This window comes from Chlorocebus sabaeus, chromosome 8 (genome assembly GCF_047675955.1).
Source record: "Chlorocebus sabaeus isolate Y175 chromosome 8, mChlSab1.0.hap1, whole genome shotgun sequence".
NCBI lineage: Eukaryota > Metazoa > Chordata > Mammalia > Primates > Cercopithecidae > Chlorocebus > Chlorocebus sabaeus.
The window spans coordinates 108,316,180-108,342,854 of NC_132911.1; the positions used below are offsets into that span (position 1 = coordinate 108,316,180).

General features: G+C 36.3%; 1 protein-coding gene across 2 annotated transcripts in view; it reads right to left on the reverse strand.

The window, feature by feature from the left end:
* The window catches only part of LRP12 (LDL receptor related protein 12), a 97,071-nt gene that overhangs the window by 40,362 nt on the left and 30,034 nt on the right, over positions 1-26,675 (reverse strand). Inside the window, exon 2 of one of the 2 annotated variants that reach the window (XM_008001329.3) lies at positions 863-919. The exons of the other annotated variant lie outside the window; for it this stretch is intronic. Coding sequence (XP_007999520.3) covers positions 863-919 — 57 coding nt within the window. The remainder of the gene's footprint in view (positions 1-862; positions 920-26,675) is intronic. 2 annotated transcript variants of the gene reach the window in all.

Here is a 26,675-nt window from a genome sequence, read left to right on the forward strand (position 1 = left end):
AGACATAAAACAAAAGAACAAGATTTGCTTCATGTGAGGAAAAAAGAACCAAATAAATTACAAGATGACACAAAGAAGTTAATCAATGGATTGATAAATACACTAAGTGCAGTTTTAACCACACAAAACTTATCAATATAGGGAAATAATAAATGAATAGTAAGAAAACCTATTTCAATATATGCAAAAATAAATATTTTAGTTCTCCTAGTAACTGTGGTTGATATAGCAAAACGGGTAACAGAGTTGTGGAAGTGACCTAAGAATAAAAATTTTAGTAGTTATAAGTCTTTAAGTAATTATAAAGTTATAAAGTAATTATAAGTTATAAAAGCCTAGATGAGTACAAAAAATACATTTACCTCAATGATGAATTTCTGAATTTCATGGACACAAGTATATTGGGTTGCTTTTAATAGCAAATAAACTGCGTGCTCAAATACAATAGTTTTATATAGAGTAGTACTATAATCTAAAAATGAAGCAAAAAGCTTAATTTCTGAGGCTCTAAACCTAGGGATAGCATTCAAAATCACATTTCAGTAAATTTCATTTCACATAACTTTATATGGAAAGAAAATACTAATTCAACTTGAGCTAACTTTTCCCTAGGTTCAATGTTTGTATGAAAAAATAATTATGCAGTCCGTTTGGAAAAGTATAATCAATCCATGGGCATGCAAGTATCAGTTTTATCTTATGAGAATTTCTCCATGTTCCAGTTACTTCATTCCTTATTACATGCTGCAAAAAGCAGTAATAATTTTTATAGCCAAATATCACTTCGTAAGATACCAGGTGGCTTTCAATATTTACCATATAAGTCATGCATGAAATTTAAACATTACAAAAAATGACTTACCAGTTGACATTCCTGAAATATGCACATTTTCAGAATGTTCTGCAAGAGCACCATTTCCTAAAATTAAACATAATGAATAAACTAATATCCAAGATAAAATTTATAAAATTTTTCAGATCCTCCCTTTAAAAGAGAAACAATTACATAGTGCTCCTTTTAATATTGAGAAACTAAAGTTTCTTATAATAATCTTCAAAACAATCCTAGGAAGCTCAAAATCATAAGAGTAATGGGGAAAACAAACATTTTGGAAATCGCAACAATGTAGTCTTACAGATAAAGGTCAAATAGATAGATCTGATCAACACCAGAAAGAATTTTCTATCAATTAATAATCAAAAGGGAAGTCAGTACTGCTACAAGAAAAAAAGAGAACACAGCTTGTTAAAAATAGCATTCCCCTAAAAGCGTGTCCAAATCAGCCACAAGTCGGTGTAATTTCTGTCAGGGCCACACATGTTGGTACTTAAAAAATAAAAGAAACAAAAAAAAGAAAAGTCAAGTCTTGCATTGTCTTCTAAATCTTCAAAAAATCTTTCAAATTTTTCTCACCAACAATTCTAACAATCTTAAGTACTGGGAATATTTACTCCCTCAAATTAATGTAAACAATGTCTCTTCAGGTATTTGTCTTAAAATTTTGTATTTTATACATCATTAGTTCTAACTCATTAGTTGGATCTGGCATCACAACAGCTCAGAAACCGAGCAGACAGAGAACCTTGGAGTCAGGTGGGGAAGGAAGCTAGTCAGAAAAAGCTTAGAAGACAAAAGCAGAATTTTCTTTCATGGTTGAGAGTGGAGAAAATAGCAAATATTATAGTTAACAACTTTTTGTTTACAACTACCACACTTCTATGATTGCTTGAATATTGTATCGTACCCCCCATTCCAATGCACTAAGCTGTAGGAGAACTGAATTTGTGTTTATTTGCCTCCCCCAGTAGGCACAGTTTCTGATACAGAAGAGGCACACAAATAGCTGATAGATGAATAAATGAGGGATGTCCTCGTGATTAAAATGAAATCATGCCCATTAAGCACTTGACATAGTGCCTGGCACATAGCATTGAACAGGTGTTGATTTTTGTAACTGTGTAAAGTATATTATTATTATTACTAAAGAAAAAATAACAGTGATAAAACAGTATTTTTGGTTCAACTACAGCTATACCCTTCAAAATGAAAACATACATTATGTTTCCCTCAATTAAGAATGAAACAGTGAAAATCATGAGATACGTGGGAGGGCCATATTAAGTATACAAATAAGTGATTATATTCATTTTAAGTACTGTGCATTGATGCAAAAAAAGGCAATTTCTTTTTCTCATTTATCGTTAAATGCCACACATATAGAATTGAAATGACTAGAAAGACTGTACCCATTTCTTTACCACACACAATTTATAAAAACAGGCAGCAGAAACAAAACATGAAACTGATTCAATAAAACACCTAACAAGGTTTGCCAAAGGTCAGTATAAACTGCCTAAATCCTTGCCACTCACGAGTAGACTAGCAGTACTGGCCACCTTGGGAGTGTGTTAGAAATGCAGAGTCTCAGGCTCATTCCAGATTATGGAATCTGAATTTATATTTTAACAAGATCCTCCTGCACACTCAGTGATCTACATGCACATTAAAGTTTGAGAAGCACTGGTAAGGTTTGGGCTTAAACCTTCTACTTCTATATTACACACAGCTACAAATCATAACTATGTAATTTGTGATAGCAACGTTTCCAATATCCGGAAGATAGCATATTATGCGCAGGAGAGTTTTAATATCAGATTTTACTTTTTTAAAAAAGAGACAGGGTCCGACTATGTTGTCCAGGCTGGACTAGAACTCCTGGACTCAAGCAATCCTCCTACCTTAGCCTCTCGAGCAGCTGGGACTACAGGAGTGTACTATCACACCCAGTTAAGATATATTTTAAACATGAAATTTTTCCAGTTGGGTAAACAGAGCAAAAATAGAAGGCAAAAAAGCAGCATAATGTAATATTGAAGATTGTGGATTCTGAGCTATATTGCCAGGATTCTAAAACCAGCTCCATTACTTACTGGGTGTGCAAGTTACCCAATCTCTCTGTGCCTCAATTTCATCTTTTAAAATGGAGATAATACCTACCTCATAGGGCTTAGTGAAATTCTTTATCAACAGTAAAAAAAAATCTAAAACTATTATCAACATGCACATGAATAAACTGACAGTCTTATAATAAAATATTCAATAAACAAATAATTATATATGTACTAATTGGATACACATATTAAATTAAAAATGTTTCAGATGAGCAGTAAAGAATGATTTAATTTTAACTTTAAAATTATGTATGTATAGTTTATAATATGCAGATGTTAAACATGTCATATGTATGTCTACGCATTTACATAAACACTGATGAGCCTAAGGGTATACACAAACTGTGGAGGAAAATCTCTGGAACTGGAATTAGAGAGGAAGTTTGAATTGTATACTTTAGCATTGGCCAAATTTGTTACAAACAGGCACAGATTTCTTTAAAAATTTTATTTATATTACAAAAAAAGATAAACAGGTGAACAGAATATAGTTCATTCCCATCATTCTGGATAAACAGAAATGTGATAAATATCGTGCAAATTATAACATATTAAAATTTCATTGAAGTATTAATGATTTTAAAAACTGGTTAACCCTTTAAAACAGAAAACATGATACTACTAATTAATTTCCCATACATTTACTCTAGCTTAAAAACAATCCTATTTAGAAGTTAAAAAAAAAATCAGTGATAACTTCTGTTAACATCAAAGTGATGTTTCTGCTTCTGAACATCACTTGAAGAAGTGGGCTACTTAATTTATGTGTACTGTCATTCTAAAAAATATTTTTACAAAGATGTCTTTTTTGTAAAAAAAAAAAAAAAATTTTTTTACAAAAATATTTTTCAATCATTTCTAGGTTTCCAGTAGATAGTCCAAAGAAAATAGCTTTGTTAACACAAATTATATTCTCCTTAATGCCCCTCTCCCAAACCCCAAGAATATTTCATATGTACAAATATGAACACCCGCCACCAATCTTACTATCACTACAGTGTTCAAATGCAGTCATTTCAGATATTTTTTCAGACATCACCCTTTAGAGATAGCAAATACTAAAAAAAAAAGTCTGATGAAACATTACTTATTTAACTACACATTAACAGCTAATTATGTAATGAAACAGTTAAGTAGATAAACCCTAAAAAAGATTTTTCAACTACGAAACAGTTTCATTATCACCTAAATCAGAAAATAGTTTGTTATGACAATTTTTTGTCTCACTAAACACCAACAAGTAATCAACCATTCCCATGTATTGCTCTGTAGTTTTGACTGCAATATGAGAGAGAATCGACTAAAATATACGCTGTTTTAGGAAAGAAACTATACAACAGTGATATGGAGTTTGAGTTGTTGAGTCAGACTCCTGTAATAAAACCCCAGCTCTACTATTTATATAGTCATGAACTTCAAATGACTTCTAAGATTCAGTTTGCTCACTTATATAATGGGGATGTTATCGTAAGAGAATGTCTAAATTTATAGTCTCTGCATCCCTGTTGCTTTATTATCTTTGTCTTCTTTTATATATTTCTGTCCTTTTTATTTAAGAACTAAAGTTGTTAAGAATAGCTAATAAATACACCTAAGATTTGATATATATGTACCAGCCAAATCCTAAGTGCCTTTTTTAGAGTTCACTCAGCTAATCCTTAAAACAATGGTTCATTTTACAAATGAGAAAACCAAAGCTTCTAGCAGTTTAGTTTTTTTCCAAAGACCTAGTAACTGGAGGGATTGAACATTCAAATACACAGTCATTAAAAAGTCTGTATTCCTCACCTCTTAAAAAGAATTCAGGCTCAATACTAATTCCCACGACATTAAAAAGTTTGTGTTCCTTGCTTTTTTTTTTTTAAAGGATTCAGACATGAATATATTTCTTGCTTATATAAGAAATAGTGCTTAGCTCTCAGAATTAAAATCTACCTGCCACAGCATTCCAATTTATAAGAAAAACATTGGTTTATAAGTTAAATGACTGGCAGCTGTAAGAAACGAAAATGCTCAGCTTCCTACAATTGCTTTTCTACTTCTCAGTGAGAGTAGTTATCAAACATAAACACATATATACACATACAAACCAAAAAAGCAAAGATGGTTCCTATTTTATTGTACTTAAGGAAAAAGTTCACAATCCTAATAGGGCTTGTCAAGCTCTCCACAGTCCGATTCTTCCTAACTACTTCTAAATCTTTCTCTCTTGTGACCCACTTTCCCATTCTATCGTTTCTTTCCAGTAATAATGGGTGTCTTTTAGAAAGTACCAACTGTCTCTCTTGCATTTGGATTTTCATTAAACATTATTTCTGTAGGGAGATATCTCTTGATTTTCCCATACTAGGTTAGGTCATTCTGTTATAGGCTCCTTTAGTATCTGACACTGTCACTTTCTGAAATTTTATCACATTTGTTTTATCTGTGTAATGCCTATATTCCTTACTAGATCTTAATTTTGGGGTGGGGGGACTATTCTGATGGGACACAGCAGGGTTTTGTTTTGCAACCCCAATGACTAGCACAAAACATAACACATAGCAGGAATACTTAAGCCCATATAAGTAAGGGGCATGCCGAGTCCCTGCTCCTGAAGAGTTGGCAATCTGTTGACAAAATAATTGAAAATATATAAAACAGAAGCAAACAAAATATAAAACAAAATATAATTAGCAAGCTTCCTATTCAAGGGGAAAGCCTATAGGCTTTTCTACTAAAAGTAGGGATGAGGACAGGAGTGGCCACTATAGTTACTAATATCAAACAGTGCAATTTAACAAGAATTGTTAAAAAAAAAAAAAAAAAAGTAAAACTGTGTCCATGTGCAGATTATATCTACTTGGAAAACCCAAGACAGTCAATAGAAAAATAACTATAAAGAACAGGAAAATTTAGTAAAGTAGTAGGATATAAAATAAGCATACAGAAATCCAAAGCATTTGTAAATACAAATGACAGCCAGTTGGAAGACATGGCAGAAGACCCCATTTTCAGTTGCAACGAAAAAAGATTTAAAGAAAAAAACTCATGAAACTGCTGCTGGTTATAAAAGAGGAAGTAGCAATAGATCAGCAATTTTGCTGTGAACAATTAAAAAAACAGAAAATTATGTTTAAAAAAATGCAGACACTGGACAACAGGTAGTGTAAGACTGTGATCCCTGAGAAAAGGGAAACAAATTAAGGTGAGTCCTATTACTGTCCTTTCTGTCTGGAGACTTCCTGGATTCTGGCATATTGAGGGAGAACCCAAGCAAAGCAGGGAGATCTTGCTAAACTGAGGAGACAGAGATGAGAGGTTAGAGGGGCTCAGGCAACAGAAACATTCAGAGTACCAGTATCAGTTTTTTAAAACAACAACAATGAGAAACACACACAAAAAAACAAAGAAAAACTCCAAAATTTGCATCACAGTCCTAGTCTTAGGCTGAATGTCAAGCTGCACATGGGAAAGGTGACACCTTAAGAACAGATGTCACCTATTAAGAATAGGCAAAGAATTGCTGCTGAAAGCTTAAATAAACCCTTCCATCCCACAAATCTGGAAGATGCTAAAGTTCTGACCAGCAAGAAAGAACTCCGAAGTGGAGAGACCTTGATAAATGCATGGGTATTAGTAGACCAGGAAGTCCACCCACACCTTAGGAGTAGGGCTAACTTAACTGCCAAGTAAAAGCTACTCTGTAATTATCCTAGCAAAGCTTTAAAACAAGCTTCAACTAGAACTCTCAAACATTGCCAGTGGGAATATAAAATAGTACAACCACTTTGGAAAACAGTTCTTTCAAGATGAACATATAGATATATGACCTAACATATACATATATTCCCACACCTAGGTAAGGGAAATGAAAAAAGAATTCCAAAAACATAGAGTAAAAGAAGAAACACAAAAGAATTCATTCTGTATGATTCTATTCTATAAAGTTCTAGAACAGGAAACAATAATCTCTAGTGACAGAGAGATCAGTGGTTGCCTGATCTCTCTGTGTTATTTTGTCAGGCTATGTGCTGGCTTCCTCATCAGCCTGACAAAATAACTACAGCACTTCCAGGTACCACATCCAGAGGAAGACAGAGTATTTGTATCTCATCACTTACAACCAAAAGCCTTGATATTCATTCTGTTTAGAACAGCTTCGGTCACATGCCCACCCCTGTCAAGGAAAACAGAATGGAATACGATGATAGACATAAGCCTAGAGTGAAGTGTTGAATTACATTTTCTGAAGCATTTAAGGGCATTGTGAAAAAGAGAAAAAGGATAACTGGATGGTAGGCAACCAACAAATAGCTACTATAGCATTTCCCTTTCAAATAAAATCCAATGCCTTGTCCTTGCATTCAGGATCTACATAGTATAGGCTCCAAATATACTTTTCAATTTTAAATTCCCATACTTCTTGTGCACCAAACACATTAGTCTTCTGCCCTGTTTAAAAAACAAAAACAAACACAACCACCACAACCCATAACCACAAAATTCCTCTTTTCCCTGTACCTTCACTTACCAAACTTTCAGAGAAATTTCAAGGCTCAACTAAATGTTACCTCAGCCACAAAGCTTCTGGAGATCAACCCAACCAGAAGTAATCTTTAAAACTCCTATGGTCAACATTTTGCATCCTTTAATGAATGAGTGGATTCAGGCATTGACTATCAATAACTGCTAACATCAGAAAAAAAGGACAATGAGACATCACACATCATGGGCTTCCTAATAGAAGAACACAAAGGAGGAGAAACCTGAACTTGATCAAGCCTCTATCTAAAGCAGCACTGACTAACAGAACTTCCCACATGATGGAACTGTTCTATCAAGGCACTGCCCAATATGGTAGCCACTAGCCACATGTAGCTATTAATCATTTAAAATGAGCTTTGTACTTTAGCAAATAAATTTTTTATTTTATTTAATTTTAATTAATGTAACCTTAAATTTAAAACAGTTAATGTGGCTGACGGCTACTGTATTAGGCTTTATAGCTCTAAATCCATTTACCAGTTTACCGAAAAAGCGAACAACAGAGGACCATTTTAAATCACATTACAGAGGAACACTCAACAAACTCCAGAATGAAAAACTCTAAATTGTTTCAACAAATAGATATATTTTTAAAGTTGTGGAGGAAGTCCACACACTGAAAGATGCTTAAAGGAAGTATTGAATAATATTGAATAATTACAAACTGCGGACCTCATTTACATTCTGATTCATAAACAAACAGGACATTAATGAGACAACTGTAAACACAAACCAGTTTGGTTTTATAAAACCGAGGAAAAATTAACAATCGTTCCTAAGATAATGGCATGGCACTTAAACTGATTTAAAAAGAAAGCATACTTGTTCTTTTAGAGATGCATTCTAAAATATTAGCGGATGAAATGAGGTCTGGTATTTCTTCAAAATATGCAGAAGAATTTAACAGGCTAGCAAGGAGGCAGATTGGCTCTGGGTTAATAACTGCTATTAGGGCCTAGGTTTTGGGTGCACAGGGGTTCATTATCCTGTCCTATCTATTTTCACAAATATTTGAAATTATCCATAAGAAATTTTTTAAACAAAAAAATAAAACCCTCTGATAGCATATTATACAACACACAAAATATTCTGGATTTGAGATTTGTACAAATGACTTATGAATCTTAAAACATGTAGGTGAATTAAGATCAGGGTTAATATCATAAGCATTGTTTTATTCCCCTTCAGTATCTTAATCTAGTATAACATATGCAAATTATGCAAAATAAATATTTCCAATAATTATAGTTTTAACTTTCTTATTTAGTTTTATGGTAAGACAGCATTGTAAGGAAACTTATAGATAATTCATGTCAAATTATGTGAGAAGATAAAGAAAATGAGGGAGGAGGGCTCAAAACCCAGGTCCCAGAATCCTCAAATCTGTTATGTTGTAGCCTGATCATCACTTTTTATTTGTGAAGATATATATGCAGAAAACAAAGCCAGGCAAATACATATTTCTTTTTTACTACCTGTATGGCCAAACCCCAAGATAGTTTGCCAAAAAGGCAGGCTTGATAGTGGAGGCCTCATTTTGCCGGTGTTACATGTCGGCAGGCCTAAAATCTAGAATCAAAGTGTGCAGAGTGGCCCCTTTCTCATTGATTGAGAACGTTTTCAGTGAAGTTTGGCCCTCTGCTAAATAAGGTAAGGGTGGGGGCTCTATCCAAGAAGGCTGGTGTCCTCTTATAAGGAGAAGAGATACCAGAGATCTCTGTCCACACATGCTATGTGAGGACACAGTAAGAGAAGAGGCCATGTGAGGACACAGTAAGGAGGACACTACATGCCAGGAAAAGAGGCCACACCAGAAACCAACCCTGACAACACCTAAATCTCGAACTTCTAGCCTCCAGAACTAAGAGAAAACAAATTTCTGTTGTTTAAGCCACCCAGTCTGTGGTATTCTGTTATGGTAGCCCAAATAGACTCACACACATACCTTCCCCATGTAGGTCTAGATGAAGATTTTTGTGAATCCCTTTTAAGTGTATGACAAATTCAGTACATTCTTCTAAGGAAAGGCTCCATAATGTCTAACAAATACCTACAATGAGATGTTTAATTTTGTAAAAAGGGTTAAGAAATCCCTGAGAAAAAAGATATTTTCCTGATTAATTACTGGTATCCTAAAAGTATTATTTCTGTAACTTTTTAATTGGGCCATCCATTATGTATTTATATGAACTAGCCTTGAACATATTTTCCACTTAAAACAATAGTAATAATTACTTATAACATTACTTTTAATGAAAATATACATTATAATTTTTAAACCCCATTCTTTTGTTGTTGTTGTTGAGATGGAGTCTTCCTCTGTCGCTAGGCTGAAGTGCTGTGGCGCGATCTCAGCTCACTGCAACCTCCAACTCCCTGGTTAAAGAAACCAATTCTCCTGCCTCAGCCTCCTGATAGCTGGGATTACAGGCACGTGCCACCATGCCCAGCTAATTTTTGTATTTTTAGTAGAGACGGGGTTTCACCATGTTGGCCAGGATAGTCTTGATCTCCTGACCTCACGATCCGCCCACCTCGGCCTCCCAAAGTCCTGGATTACAGGCGTGAGCCACTGCGCCCGGCCAAACCATATTCTTAATGGACCTTTGGGAGTTCAGTGTTTTCATATGTTTAGACTTCCTGTAGTATTATGTTAGTAAGATTTTATGTTTGAAATGTCTTGGAAATAAGCATATAATGACAACGAACTACTATGTTGTTTAAAGTACAAATACTAAACAAACACAAGCTCCTAGTATTCAAAGAATGAATCAGGTCCCTTAAAGAACATGCAGAGATCTTATGCATCCTACTGCTGAGCACCTCAGTGAGTGTTCATACAGATGAAAATCATCTTCTCTATTCTAAAATTAGCTTGAGCTACTGATAAAAGAGCTCACAACATAAACTGAAAAGGAATTTTAGGACTACTAAGTTCAAAGGTTCTTACCTATGACTGTGGTTCACCAGAATGAATATGAGTTTGAAAGAATTCAGAACTCCAGGAAAAAAAATTACACACCTATATTTCTTACAGGAACAGCTTTATTGAAAGATATTTTATATCACAAACTTCATTTTTCAAGTGCATAATGGGTGGTTTTTAGTACATTCAGGAAGTTGTACAACCATCACCACCACCATCTAATGCCTGAACATCTTCATCACCCCCTCAAAAAACCTTGTACCTATCAGCAGTTATTCCCCCTTTTCTCATCCCTACATCCCCTAGCAACAGGTAATCTAGTTTTTCTGTCTGTATGGATTTGCCTATTCTGGTCATTTCAAATAAATGGAATCATACAATATGTGGTCTTTTGTGTCTCGCTTCTTTTACCTAGCCTTGTATTTTCATGATTCATCCTTGTACCATGACTCAGTACTTTGTTTTTGTGGCTGAATAATATTACATTATCTGGATATATCACATTTTATTTACATATTCACTAGGTGACACACATTTAGGCAGTTTCTACTTTTTGTGAATAGCATTGCTATGAATATTTGTATACAAGTTTTTATATAGACATATGTTTTCAATTCTCTTTAGTATATAGAGAGAGTGGAACTGGTGGGTCATATGGTATCCCTATGTTTTCCTTTCTGAGGAACTGCCAAACTATATTCCAAATGGCAATGCCATTTTACATTCCCATCAGCAACATGTAAGGGTCCATTTCTCCACATCCTTGACAACATTTATTATTGCCCATCTTTTTCAATCCTTTTGAATACCTTTTTAGCTATCCTATGGGTATGAAGTGATATATCATTATGGTTTTGATCTGCACTTCCCTAATGAGTAATAATGTGGCTCTTTTCATGTGCTTATTGGCCATTTATGCTGTTCTTTGGAGAAATGTCCATTCAAATCCTTTGCCCATTTCTTAATTGGCTGGATTGTCTTTCTGTTATTGCTGAGTTGTAAGAGTTCTTTAGACATTGTAGATATTGATCCCTTGGTTAGATACATAATTTGCAAATATTTTCTCCCATTCTATAAGCTGACTTTTCACTTTCTTGATAGTGTCCTTTGAAGCACAAGTGTTTTTAATTTTCAGAACAGCCTAATTTACCTATTTCTTCTTTTGATGCTTGTGCTTTGGTCACAGTTCGTAATTATACAGTTGACCCTTGAACACAGGGGTTGGGGGTGCTAACCCTTCTGCATAGTTAAACATCTGCATATAACTTTTGATTCCCCCAAAACATAACTTCTAGAAGCCTATTGCTGACTGGAGGCCTTAACAAGAACATAAACAGTTGATTAACACATATTTTCTATGTTACATGTACTACAGACTTTATTGTATTATTCTTACAATAAAGTTAGCTAGAGAAAAGAACATGTCATTAAGAAAATCACAAGGAATAGAAAATGTATTTACTGTTCATTAAGTGGAAGTGAATTACTGTTTTCATGGTGAGTAGGCAGAGGAGGAGGAGGAAGTGGTAGAGAAGGAGTTAGTCTTGCAATCTCAAGAGTGGCAGATGTAGAATGAAGTTAGGAGAAGTTTGTGAAAGATACATATATGCGTGTGTTTATAGAATACACATAAATATATATATATACACACACACATATACACGTACACCTAAAGAAGCATGCACAAAGACAATGAGTGCTGTTACTCAGGTATTTTATTCTCATTTAAGGAACTAAACTTTTATATACTTAAGTACAGGCACACCTCTTTTTATTGCACTTTGCTTTATGATACTCTGCAGAGACAGTGTTGTTTTTCTGTTGTTTTGTTTACCAAACTGGAGGTTTGTGGCATCCCTACATGGACCAAGTCTACCAGTACCATTTTTCCAAGATAAAGAGGTCTGACTCTCCTGTTATAGGCTAATGCAGCTTGTGACTTTAAGTTGAAGCTAATGATTATTTACCATTCCAAAAATCCCAGGGCCCTTAGGAATTAAGCTAAATCTACTCTGCTTAAACAAAGCCTGGGTGACAGCACATCTGTTTATGGCATTGTTTACTGAATATTTTAAGCCCACTCTTGAGACCACCCTCTGAGAAAAAAAAGATTCCTTTCAAAATATTACTTCTCATTGACAATTCACCTGGTCACCCAATAGTGCTGATGGAGATGTATAAGGAAATCCACATATTTCCATGCCTGCTAACACAAAATCCACTCTGCTGCCCATGAATCAGGAGTAATTTCGACTTTCAAGCCTATTATTTAGGAAACACATTTTGTAAGGCTATGGTTGCCACAGCAAGTCATTTGACGGATCCAGGCAAAGTAAATTGAAACCTCTGGAAAGGACTCACCATTCTAGATGTCATTAAGAACATTCATGATTCATTGGAGGTCAATGAACTGTGACCTAACAGGAGCTTGGATGAAGTTGATTCCAACCCTCATGTATGACCTTTGAGGTGTTTCAAGGCTTCAGTGGAGGAAGAAACTGCAGAGTGGTGGAAATCGCAACAGAACTAGAATTAGAAGTAGAGCCTGAATATGTGACTGAATTGCTGCAGTCTCATGAGAAAACTTTAATGGACAAGGAGTTGCTTTTTAGGGATCAGCAAAGAAAGTGGTTTCTTCAGATGGAATCTATTCCTAGGGAAGAGGCTGTGAACATTGTTGAAATGACAACAAAAGATTTACAATATTACATAAACTTAGTTGATAAAGCAACAGCAGGGTTTGAAAAGACTGACCCCTATTTTGAAAGACGTTCTACTGTGGGCAAAAGGCTATCAAACAACATCACATGCTACAGAGAAAGCTTTCATGAAGGGAAGAGTTCACTGATGTGACAAACTTTATTGTTGTCTTATTTTAAGAAATTGCTACAGCTACTGCAACCTTCAACAACCACTACCCTGACAGTCAGCAGCCATCAACACTGAGGCAAGACCTTTCACCAGGAGAGGAATTATAACTTGCTAAAGGTTCAGATGATCATTAGCATTCTGAAGCAATAAAATATTTTTAAATTAAGGTATACATTTTTTTTTTAGATATGTCATTTCATACTTAATAGACATAACTAAAAAGTATAAACATAACTTTTACATGTACTGGGAAACCAAAAAATTCACGTGACTCACTTTATTGTGACATTCACTTTATTGTGGAGGTCTGGAACCAAACCATATCTCTGAGGTATGCCTGTATATTACTTTTGCTTCTAATTTTTCTTCTTGGTTTATTAAGCTTTATAGCTTATCACTAAACAGTGGGTAATTAGCTTGTAGATTACATTATAACATTTCTGCAAAGTAACTAAGTGGCCTGCTTTACTCATATTATGTATCAAGCACAGTACCCAAATTGATAAATCCAGTACATGGTTCGCACAGTATAGGAGAAGAGTATACTGAACTAATAAAGGTAGTTTTTTCTTTCTTTCTTGTTTCCCAGCGGGCAAAATCTTTCACACTGTGGGGCTTGTGACTGAGGCTCAGAGGGGACAGTAAGAGACTAGTGATAAAAATGTTAGAAACCTTTGGTATCAACTCTATTTTATTAACAGTTGATGTAACTGGAGTACACAGAAAAGGGGAAGGCAGTTAGTTATCTTTATAAAATCAGCTTTGTTGAGGTATAATTTATATGCAAAAAATCCATCAACTTCAAGGGTTTGATAAGTACTAACAAATATGTCCAGTCAAGCAACCAACACTACAATCAAGACACAGACCATTTCCATCACCCAAAATAGCTCTCTGATGCTCCCTTGTAATCAATCCCGTTCCCACACCTTTAAAGCTGGACAACCACTAATCACAGTCAACATTTAATAAGCATTACATATTGTGTGAATTCATGATGTACTATTAAATCTTCCTTCTAAAGTTGTAAGAATAGATTCCATCGTCCCCACAATTCTATAGCTGGTAAGTGGTAGAGACAGGCTGAAATCCAGATTTACTCAATTCCAACATTAAAAATTGAGTCTTCACCTAAAAATACTGAATTTCTGGGCTTCTTTTGAAAAAAATTTAGTATTTGTGTATATCTATTTCTGCATACATACCTACTGAGCTGGATCTGTGGCTGACCTCTTTTAGAAGAAGCATGCCATTTTTAGGTGTCCAGTGCCCACTACCTTCCCCTGTCATTCTGAGACCGATACCAGGCCCTCTTCATTCACTTGCGTTACCTTCCTGGTCTTTGTCAGCACTTGAACTTGTGACCCCTAGTGTTATTTTGTGAGACCAATTTTTAAAAATTAAAAATCAGAAAGTACACAAAACAGCCAAGTTACACATGTAGAAAAATATGTGGCAGATATATATGTGTTATATATAATTATGTATTACATTATATATAATGTATTTATATATTATAACAATTTATAATTATTTATTACATATTATTATATTTATAATTATTACAATAGATTATTTATATATTTATATCATATACAATTATAATATATAAATATAATATATAACATATTTATATATTACATATAATTATTTGTATATATTTATATATTAAATGTATTATATAATATACGATTATTATATATTTTATTATATACATATAATATATATATGTAACTGCTAGCACTGTGTACTCATTCCCAAGATAGGGAGAAGGGCAGAAATAATTAACTCTTGTTGCTGATACATTTCTATAATGTTTGAATTTTAAAAGTATATATTACTTCTATAATTAATGTGTACTGAATATGTACCGGAATGCTAACTTCTGAAAAAAGACAACATAAAATTCTACAGCTATGCAGTTTCAAGCTTTTCCTTATAACATTATAATAAAAACATGATTACAGGTGATGTCTTTTTTCTTAATATTATTGTCAAAATAGTATAAGAACTATCATTTAATATAAACTTCCCTCTTCTACAGCAACAGGTCACTTTAGAAAATGTTCTTATACATGAGACTCAGTGATGAGATGAGTATGTAGATACCACACTGCTATTCTTGCTGACATCACTACTAGCACTATGTAGTCTACGTATAGCCTAACACAAACACACAGAAACAGTGTTCACTTTTGTAATAACAAAGATAATTTAATGTATTATACTGCAGAAAGAAACGCCTTTAAAGGTAGAATTATAAAGAAAGCAAAATTTAAAAATCAGTGTGTTTATACTTTTAATAACATTAAAAGAAATTACTGAATTGTTAAAATCAGTCAATAGTATTTGTAGATCTAAATTTTTCTTAACCTTAACGCTGTTTTCTTTTTTTGCATCAAACACCCTAGTATTGTCTTTTTCCTATCTTTATTATGTATAAAAGATGAGAGAGCAAGTCGTTTGTTTCTACTTCTAGCACTACATATGACCAGAGAACATGAAGTTACACATGGTATTTCACTGATAATAAAGGTGGTTCTCGGCTGGACGTGGTGGCTCATGCCTGTAATCCCTGCACTTTGGGAGGTGGGCGGATCACCTGAGGTTAGGAGTTCGAGACCAGCCTGACCAACATGGAGAAACCCCGTCTCTACTAAAAATGCAAAGTTAGCTGGGTGTGGTGGTGCATGCCTGTAATACCAGCTACTTAGGAGGCAGAGGCAGGATAATCACTTGAATCCAGGAAGCAGAGGCTGTAGAGAGCTGATATTGCACCATTGCACTCCAGCCTGGACAACAAGAGCAAAATTCCAACTCAAAAAATAAATAAATAAATAAATAAATAAATAAATAAATAAAGGTGGTTCTCAAGTTTATCAGAGGCTTTATAATGAGTGCCAAGGACATACTAGGTCTAAGATTACTCTGGATCCTGGAGTCATTCATTAGCCCATCTCTTTGCTTCAACTTCAGACCTTTCCTCTCTTTTGGTTCCCTTGTTTCCTCTTGAATATACATTCAAGTAATTCCTATCCATTAAAAAACAAAAGCAAAACCACTAGTTTCTTGCCAGCGCACCTGCTTCCTTACAGTTTCCTATTTTGGTCTTTCTCAGCCAACATTTTTGAAAGAAGAATCTATACTGACTAATGGAGCTTCCTTACCTATCATATGCTCCTGAACCCTCCTCAATCTAGCTTTGACCCCTAGCACGTTTCTGAAGCTCATGTGGAAACGGATACCAATGGCCTACTTAGAAAACACTTTATCCTAAAAAACATCAACTCTGAATCCACATTTTTTTGTTTTTTGTTTTTTGAGATGGAGTCTCGCTCTGTCACCCAGGCTGGCGTGCAGTGGCGCGATCTTGGCTCACTGCAAGCTCTGCCTCCTGGGTTCATGCCATTCTCCTGACTCAGCCTCCCGAGTAGCTGAGACTACAGGCATCTGCCACCATGCCCGGCTAATTTTTTGTATTTTTAGTAGAGACGGGGTTTCACTGTGTTAGCTAGGATGGTCTCCATTTCCTGCCCTCATGATCTGCCCGCCTCAGCCTCCCAAAGTGTTGGGATTACAGGCGTGAGCCCCCATGCCCGGCCTCCACTTTTCTTACAGTTGGAGAAAACCATATAACTACAAAGAATGGTATCACTGTAAATTCATGGTTTCAGTTCATCTGGATACTCAATGCTGTTGTATAACCTTTAAATAATTGACTCAGTTCTATCTCCAATGCCCTTGAAAACTCTATCAGCCCTTCATTATTTGTTCCAAGCTTCCAACAAATTCCTCAACCACTATTCTTAGTAATTCGCCTCTCTTTCCAACTATTCAGGGATCTTTTGGCATATTATCCTCTCCCTTTCTAGAAAGTCTATTCTCAGCATACATGTTTAAAGGTTCAAGTACTCCATATTAATAGCTCCCAAATTTCAACCCCTCATCTGAACTTTCTCCTAAGCTGCAAATTTTTATTCAACTCCCAGTAGTCACTGGGCACTTATACTGTGCCAATCACTGCAGTCAGTACTTTTCATACATTATTACTAATTCTTACAGCACCCCTCTAAAATAGATACTATTCCAGTTTTACATGCAGAAAAAAAGACTCAAAGAAGTTAAGAGACTTGTTCAAGGTCACAAAACTGGCAAGTGGTGCTGCCAGTATTTAGGCAAATGTGTCTAGCTCAAAGCCCATAATCTTGAAATAAAAACAATAGCAGCTAATGTAAGTATGTACTATGTACCAAATGATGGTCTAAGGAATTTCCATGTTTCAGTACATTTAATTTCACAATCACCTTATGAAGGAGCTGTTAGTCCAATTTCTACAATAAATACTGTTTTTAACTTTCTACTGTATGGTTTTGCCTTAATATCCTAGGTACCTCAAACTAGGTAGGTGTGAGACTAAACTCTTATCTACCCTCAGTCTGCTCTTTCTCTTATACTCCTTACCTTGGCGAATGACACTAGCATCTCCCTGTTGTCCAAGTAGGAACCTGGAAGTCATTTCAGTTTCTTCCTTATCGTTCCTTCCTTCCTTCCCTTCATGCACTATATATTAAGTTCTCAGTTCTTTCCAATCCTCCTGCTATTTCCTTATTCCATGTCTTTGATATTTCTTTCCTGTCTTACTGCATTAAATATAAGCTTCAAAGGGGCAGAGCACAGAATAGTGCCTGGTTCATATCAGACAGTCAATGAATATTTGCTGAATGTATAAATAAATGAATTAGCTTGAAAACTGGTTTTCCTACTTTTGGTCTCACAACTCTTTGATCCTTTTTGCACTACTCTCTCATGAATCCTCTATCATTCTTTGCAATGCTACCAGAGATCTTTTTTAAAGGCACATCTGACATTAATCTTCAGCTTATAAAACTGTAACTAGTTCAGTTCCTTCTATGTGTTAAGAGTCTCTAAGGCTCACCATAATCTGGCTCTTCTATCCCTCCATCCCTTAAATTTTGCTACTCCTTTTCTGCCTTTACCTTGTACTTATATATTCTGGATTCAGCACCACTAAAATACAAACAGATTCTGAAATTTTGCCACTGTTGAACATGATGTACCCTTTGCATGGAAAAGTCGAGTGCATTGCCACTGGTTACTCTCTAATTCCTTCAACCCAGTTCAGGAAATACACTTCTGTCTACCTTAGGATGAGTCGCAGGTCCTTCTTGATGCTCACATAGTACATTGTATTAGTATGTATTGTGTCATGAGCAAATTACTACCACAATCTTTATCATATTTGGGGGTTATTAATTTTAAAAAATAATTTCAACTTTTACATACTGGGAGTATATGTGCAGGTTTATTACATGGGTAGATTGTGTGATGCTGAGGTTTGGGGTATGGATCCTATCACCCAGATAGTGAGCACAGTACCCAATAGGTAGTTTTTTAACCCACATCCCTCTCCCTTCTACCTCTAGTAGTCCCCAGTGTCTACTGTTCCCATCTTTATGTCCGTGAATGTTTAGCTCCCACTTAAATGTGAGAATATGTGGTATTTGGTTTTCTGTTCCTGTGCTAATTCACTTACGATTATGGCCTCCAGCTGCATTCATGCTGCTGCAAAAGACATGATTCTGTTCTTTATGGCTGTGTAGTATTCCACATACGTATGTACCACATTTTAACTGCTAGTCTTCCACACCAAATGTTGAGTACCTCAGGGCAAAGAAAGTCCTTCTCCTCTTCTTTCTTCTCTCCTTCCTTTTCTTTCTTACTCTTTCTCCCTGCCTTGCTATTCCCCAGCAAGCATCTCCTAATTTATGACACAGTGAGATCTCAGTAAATGTTTGTTGATTTAATGAATAAAAATTATCAGATTTTGGAATTAGGCATGACACATCCTCTGTATAATTAACAATTTGGTTTCATATGTTACTGTTAGGAGGGTAAGAAGAGAGAAGGAAAAGGAGAAAGAATGTATAAAGAGAAAGCCAGGCATTCTTCTATGAGTGAACTAAGTCAGAAAGCCACAAGTGAAAGATTTCAAATCCAACTGTTCCCTTGAATTAGAGAGAAATTTATTATCACTGTCTTTCCAAAATGTTTGGTAAATGACTACCAAATATTTTACATTTTGAGCAGCTTCAGTCTTTAGATTGTAAGGGACTTTGCTCTGCATTAGCTTTAGAACTTGTTGGGGAGGAGGATACCAAGAAAATGGCATGTTTTTTAATTTACCATTTTTGATCTTCAGTGACGCCTGGGTTCTTAACAGCTTACAGCCCATTAATCTAATAAATGTATAAATACCTGTTTTTTTGTTGTTTTTGGCACGCACGGTGGCTCATGCCTGTAATCCCAGCAATTTGGGAGGCCGAGGCGGGCAGATCAGCTGAGGTTGGGAGTTCAAGACCAGCCTGACCAACATGGGGAAACCTTGTCTCTATGAAAAATACAATTTTTTTTCTCTCAGCAAATAACTAGCTTTTCACTTACTTCTACTGAAGTCATCTCATAGCATATCTACTCTTTCATGGAACCTTAAAGTACTATCTTCCAGTTAACCTGTCAGCTCGGCATTTTTCTATAGAAGTATCACATGTGAAGCAGAATTATCCTTTTTCACATAATTGATAAAAGTTATCCAATGTAAGAAAAAAAATGGCGCACAGGAGGCAGGACTAACTTGCAGCTCCCACTCAGACAGACAGAGCAGTGTGTGGAGACCCACATCATGAACTTTTGCTCCAAGAACTACCACAGAAACATAGTAGGAAAGCCTAGAGAATCCACAGAGTCTCTGAATGAAGCTGCTTGCTGCTGCAGGCTCTGTGAGACAGCCAAAAACTGTGAGTGCCCAAAGTGTGAGGGGGGAACGTTTGCCCCTGAACGCACATCGTCACTGGGAAACCTGAAGGTCCAGATTGCCAGGCCTCTGAGCCCAAGCCAAGCCATCGCATCCCCTGTGATTTGCACGTATATGCCCAGATGGTCTGAAGTTAACTGAAGAATCACAAAAGAAGTGCAAATGCCCTGGCCTCACCTTAACCGATGACATTCCACCATAAAAGACGTGAAAATAGCCGGTCCTTGCCTTAAGCGATGATATTATCTTGTGAAATTCCTTTTCCTGGCTCATCCTGGCTCAAAAAGTTTCCCCACTGAGCACCTTGTGACCTCCACTCCTGCCCGCCAGAGAGCAACCCCTCTTTGACTGTAATTTTCCTTTACCTACCCAAATCCTATAAAACGGTGCCACCCTTATCTCCCTTCACTGACTCTCTTTTCAGACTCAGCCCCCCTGCACCCAGGTGAAATAAACAGCCATGTTGCTCACACAAAGCCTGTTTGGTGGTCTCTTCATATGCATACGCATGACACAGATCATGGGAAAAGAACTTGACCTTACCTGGAGTTGAGATGAATTTAGACAGCTGAGTGAAATACAGGGGTACAGGAAGCAGTGGGAAGAGCCCGGTAGGCACTCTAGGTCCACAGGGAAGCCATTTCTGACTGTCTCCCAGGGGTACTTGGGGAGGGCTGCCAGTGGAACTGACAAAAAACCACAGGGAGAAGGAAACTTCCAATTGAACTTCGTAACAATTTCGACAGAATGTGAAGTTTACTCGACAGAATCCGGGGGAGGGGGGCAAATGGGGACTGCAGATACGCCCACAGAAGCCTTGGCAAGGGGGAAGGCATGAAACCTGAAAGCCCTGCTTGCTTTCTCAGCGGGGTGGTTTGTAGACCGGGCCAAGTTCTCAGCCTTGCTCACCAACTGAATGGAAATAAACTTGGTGCCGTTGGAGAAGCACAGTGGGAGTGAAACCGGCCTTTCAGGCTACATGGGAGCTGGGTAAGGCCTGTCATTGCCGGCCTTCCCCCACTTCCCTGGTGACCTGTATGATACAGCAGAGGCAGCCATAATCCTCCTGGGAACATGACTCTATTGGCCTAAGAACTACACCCCCATTCTCCCACAGCAGCTGCAGCAAGCCTTGCCCAACGAGAGTTTGAGCTCAGCCACACCTCACCATGCCCCCACCTGATGATCTTTTTCTACCTGCCTGGTAGCCAAAAACAAAGGACATAATCTCTTGGGAGCTCTTTGGTCCCACCCACTGCCTGAGAACCTAGGGCAAGCTTGTATCCTCCCTACACTACCACAGCTGATGCTCTCTTGAAAGTGCCACCTACTGGCTGGAGACCAACCAACACAAAACCAGTGCAATAAACAAAAATACAACCAAGGATCCTCACAGAGTCCACTTCACTCCCCTGTATGTCCACTGGAAAGATGCTGGTATCCATGGCTGAGACACCTGAAGATGGATCACATCTCAGGACTTTTTGCAGACACTCCCCAGTACCAGGCCAGAGCCTGGTAGCTCTGCTGGGTGACTAGACCCACAAGTGAAACAACAATCACTGCAGTTCAGCTCTCAGGAATACCTACGGGAAGGGAGAGAACACCACATCAAGGGAGCACCCCATGGAAAAAAGGACTCTGAGCAGCAGCCCTTGAGCCCCAGATCTTCCCTCTGACATAGTCTATCCAAATTAGAAAGAACCAGAAAAACAATTCTGGCGCTATGACAAAACAAGGTTCTTTAATACCCCCAAAAGATTACACTAGCTCACTAGCAATGGATCCAAACCAAGAAGAAATCTCTGACTTGCCAGAAAAATAATTCAGATGGTTGATTATTAAGCTACTCAAGGAGGCATCAGAGAAAGGTGAATACCAACTTTAAGATTTTTTTTTTTAATGTTACAGGATATGGCCAGAAAAATCTCCAGAGAAATAGACAGCATAAATAAAAAACAATCACAACTTCTGGAGATGAAGGGTACACTTAGAGAAATGCAAAATACATTGGAAAATCTAAACAACAGAATAGAATAAGTAGAAGAAAAAACTTCACAGCTTGAAGACAGGCTTTCAAATTAATCCAATCTGATATAGACAAGGAAAAAAGAATTAAAAACAAAAATGAACAAAGCCTCCAAGAAGTTTGGGATTACATTAAACGACGAAACCTAGGATAACTGGTGTTCCTGAGGAAGAAGAGAAATCTGAAAGTTTGGAAAACACATCTGAGGGAATAATCAAGGAAAACTTCCCTGCCTTTGCTAGAGATCTAGACGTTGAAATACAAAGCTCAAAGAACACCCAGGTGATTCATCGTAAAAAGATCATCACCTAGGCACATAGTCATCAGGTTATCTAAAGTCAAGATGAAGGAAAGAATCCTAAGGGCTGTGAGGCAAAAAGCATCACATAACCTATAAAGTAAAACCTTTCAGATTAACAGCAGATTTCTCAGCTGAAACCTTACAAGCTAGAAGAGACTGGGGTCCTATCTTTAGCCTCCTTAAACAAAACAACTATCAGCCAAGAATTCTGTATCCAGCAAAGCTTAAGTTTCATAAATGAAAGATACAGCCTTTTTTAGATAAACAAATGCTAAGAGAATTCACCACTACCAAGTGAACACTACATGAACTGCTAAAAGGAGCTCTAAATCTTGAAACAAATCCTTGAAATATACCAAAATAAAACCTCCTTAAACCATAAATCTCAAAGGATCTATAAAACAATAACACAACGAAAACAAACAAACAAGGTATTCAGGCAACAAACAGCATGATGAAAAGAATAGTACCTCACATTTCAATACTAACATTGAAGGTAAATGGCCTAAATGCTCCACTTAAAAGACATAAAATGCCAGAATAGGTAATTCACCAACCAAGTATCTGCTGTCTGCAAGAGACTCATTTGACACATAAACACTCACAAAGATATTCCATGCAAATGGACACCAAAAGTGAGCAGAAATGGCTACTCTTATATCAGACAAAATAAACTTGAAATCAACAACAGTTTAAAAAAAAAAAAAAAAAAAGACAAAGAGGGACATTATATAACGATAAAAGGACTAGTCCAAAGGAAAATATCACAATCCTAAATATATATGCACCTAACAACGGAGCTCTCAAATTTATAAAACAATTACTACTAGACTTAAGAAATGAGATAGACAGCAATACAATATTAGTGGGGGACTTCAATACTCTACTGACAGCACTACATAGGTCATCAAGACAGAAAGTCAACAAAGAAACAATGGACTTCAACTATACCCTAAAACAAATGGATTTAACAGATATTTACAAAATATTCCACCCAACAACTATAGAATATACATTCATTCATCAGCACACGAACTGTCTCCAAGACAGACCAAATGACAGGCCCAAAAACGAGTCTCAATAAATTTAAGAAAATAAAAATTATATCAAGTACTCTTTCAGACTAGAGTGGAATAAAATTGGAAATCAACTCCAAAAGGAATCCTCAAAACCAAGCAAACAGATGGAAATTAAATAACCTGTCCCTGAATGATAATTGGGTCAACAATGAAATCAAGATGGAAATTTAAAAATTATTTGAATGGCACGATAATAGCGACACAACCTATCAAAACCTCTGGGATACAGCAAAAGCAGTGCTATGAGGAAAATTCATAACATTAACAGCCTACATCAAAAAGTCTGAAAGAGCACCAATAGACAATTTAAGGTCACATCTCAAGGAACTAGAGAAATAAGAACAAACCAAACCTAGCAGAAGAAAAGAAATAAAGATCAGAGCAGAACTAAATGAATTTGAAACAAATAAACACACAAAATATAAATAAAACAAAAACCTGGTTCTTTGAAAAGATAAATAAAATTAAGACCATTAGTGAGATTAAGCAAGAAGAGAGAAGATCCAAATAAGCTTAATTAGAAATGAAATGGGAGATATTACAACTGATACCACAGAAATACAAAAGATCATTTAAGGCTTCTACAAACACCTTTATGCACACAAATGAGAAAACCTAGAGAAGATGAATAAATTCCTGAAAAATAGGAGGAAACAGAAACTCTAAAAAGACCAATAACAAGCAGCAAGGCGGAAATAATTAAAAAATTGTCCACAAAAACAAGTCCAGGAACAGATGAATTCACAGCTGAATTCTATCACACATTCAAAGAAGAATTGATACCAATACCATTAACACTATTCCAAAGATAGAGAAAGAGGGAATCTTCCCTACATCATTCTATGAAGCCACCAGCAACACCCTAATAACAAAACGAGGGAAGGATATAACAAAGAAAACTACAGGCCAATATCCCTGAGGACCACAGATACAAAATCCCCAACAAAATACCAGCTAACCAAATCCAACAGCATATCAAAAAGATAACCCACCATGATCAAGTGGGTTTCATATCAGAAACACAGAAATGGTTTAACATACACAAATCAATAAATGTAATATACCACATAAACAAAAATTAAAAACAAAAATCACAATCATCTCAATAGACAAAGAAAAAGCATTTGACAAAATCCAGCATCCCTTTATGATTAAAACTCTCAGCAAAATCAACATAGAAGGTACATACATTAAGGCAATAAAAGCCATCTATGACAAACCCATAGCCAACATTATACTGAATGGGGAAAGTTGAAAGCATTTCAACTTTTTTTTTTTGAAAGTTGAGAACAGGAACAAGATTGCCCACTTTCACTACTTCTTTTCAACGATGTCCACTTTCACCACTTCTATTCAACATAGTACTGGAAGTCTTAGCCAGAGCAATCAGACAAGAGACAAAGGGCATCCAAATTGGTAAAGAGGAAGTCAAACTGTCGCTGTTTGCCAATGATACAATTCTATACCCAGAAAACCCTAAAAATTCATCCTGAAAGCTCCTAGAACTGATAAATGAATTCAGGAAGGTTTCAGGATACAAATTTAATCTACACAAATCAGTAGCACCACTACACACCAACAGTAACCAGGCTGATAATTAAATCAAGAACCCAACCCTTTTGCAATAGCTGGAAAAAAAAAAAAAGAAAAGAAAACCTTAGGAATATACCTAACCAAGGAAGTGAAATACCTCTACAAGGAAAACTACAAAACACTGCTGAAAGACATCACAGACCACACAAACAAAAGGAAACACATTCAATGCTCATGGATAGGTAGAATCAATATTGTGAAAATGACCATACTGCCAAAAGCAGTCTAAAAATTCAAAGCAATTCCCATCAAAATACCACCATCATTTTTCACAGAACTAGAAAAAACAATCCTAAAATTCATATGAAACCAAAAAACAGCCCACATAGCCAAAGCAAGACTAAGCAAAAAGAACAAATCTAAAGGCATCATATGACCTGACTTCAAACTATACTATAAGGCTACAGTCACCAAAACAGCATGGTACTGGTGTAAAAGTAGGCATGTAGGCCTAGTGCAGTGGTTCACACCTGTAATCCCACCACTTTGGGAGGCCAATGTGGGAAGATCACTTGAGGTCAGAAGTTCAAGACCAGCCTGGCCAACATGGTGAAACCCTGTCTCTACTAAATATTAAAAAATTAGCCGGGCGTGGTGGTACACACCTGTAGTCCCAGCTACTCAGGAGGCTGAGGCAGCAGAATTGTTTGAACCCCAAAGGCGGAGGTTGCAGTGAATTGAGATCATGCCACTGCACTCCAGCCTGTGCAACAGAGCAAGACTTCATCTCAAAAAATGACAACAACAACAACAACAAAAAGGCATGTAGACCAATGGAACACAATAAAGAACCCAGAAATAAAGCCCAATACTTACAGTTAACCGATCTTTGACAAAGCAAACAAAAACATGCATGAAGTGGGGAAAGGACACCCTATTCAACAAATGGTGCTGGGATAATTGGGAGGTCACATGTAGAAGAATGAAACTGGATCCTCATCTTTCACTTTATGCAAAAATCAACTCAACATAGAACAAAGACTTAAATCTAAGACCTGAAACCATAAAAATTCTAGAAGATAACATTTGAAAAACCCTTCTAGACACTGGCTTAGGCAAAGACTTCATGGCAAAGAACCCAAAAGCAAATGTCTCAAAAACAAATAGATGGGACTTAATTAAACTCAAAAGCTTCTGCAAAGCAAAAGAAATAATCAGCAGAGTAAAAAGACAACCTACAGAGTGGGACAAAATCTTCCCAAACTATGCATCCAACAAAGGACTAATATCCAGAATCTACAAGGAACTCTTATCAGCAGAAAAAAACACAATCCTATCAAAACATGTGCTAAGGACATGAATAGACAATTCTTAAAAGAAGACATACAAATGGCCAATAAACATGAAAAAAATGGCTCAACATCACTAATGATCAGGGAAATGCAAATCAAAACTACAATCAATACAACCTTACTCCTGCAAGAATGGCCATAATCAAAAAATCATAAAATAACAGATGTTGGCATGGAATGTGGTGAACAGGGAACACTTTTACACTGCCAGTGGGAATGTAAACTAGTACAACCACTATGGAAAACTGTGTGGAGATTCCTTAAAGAACTAAA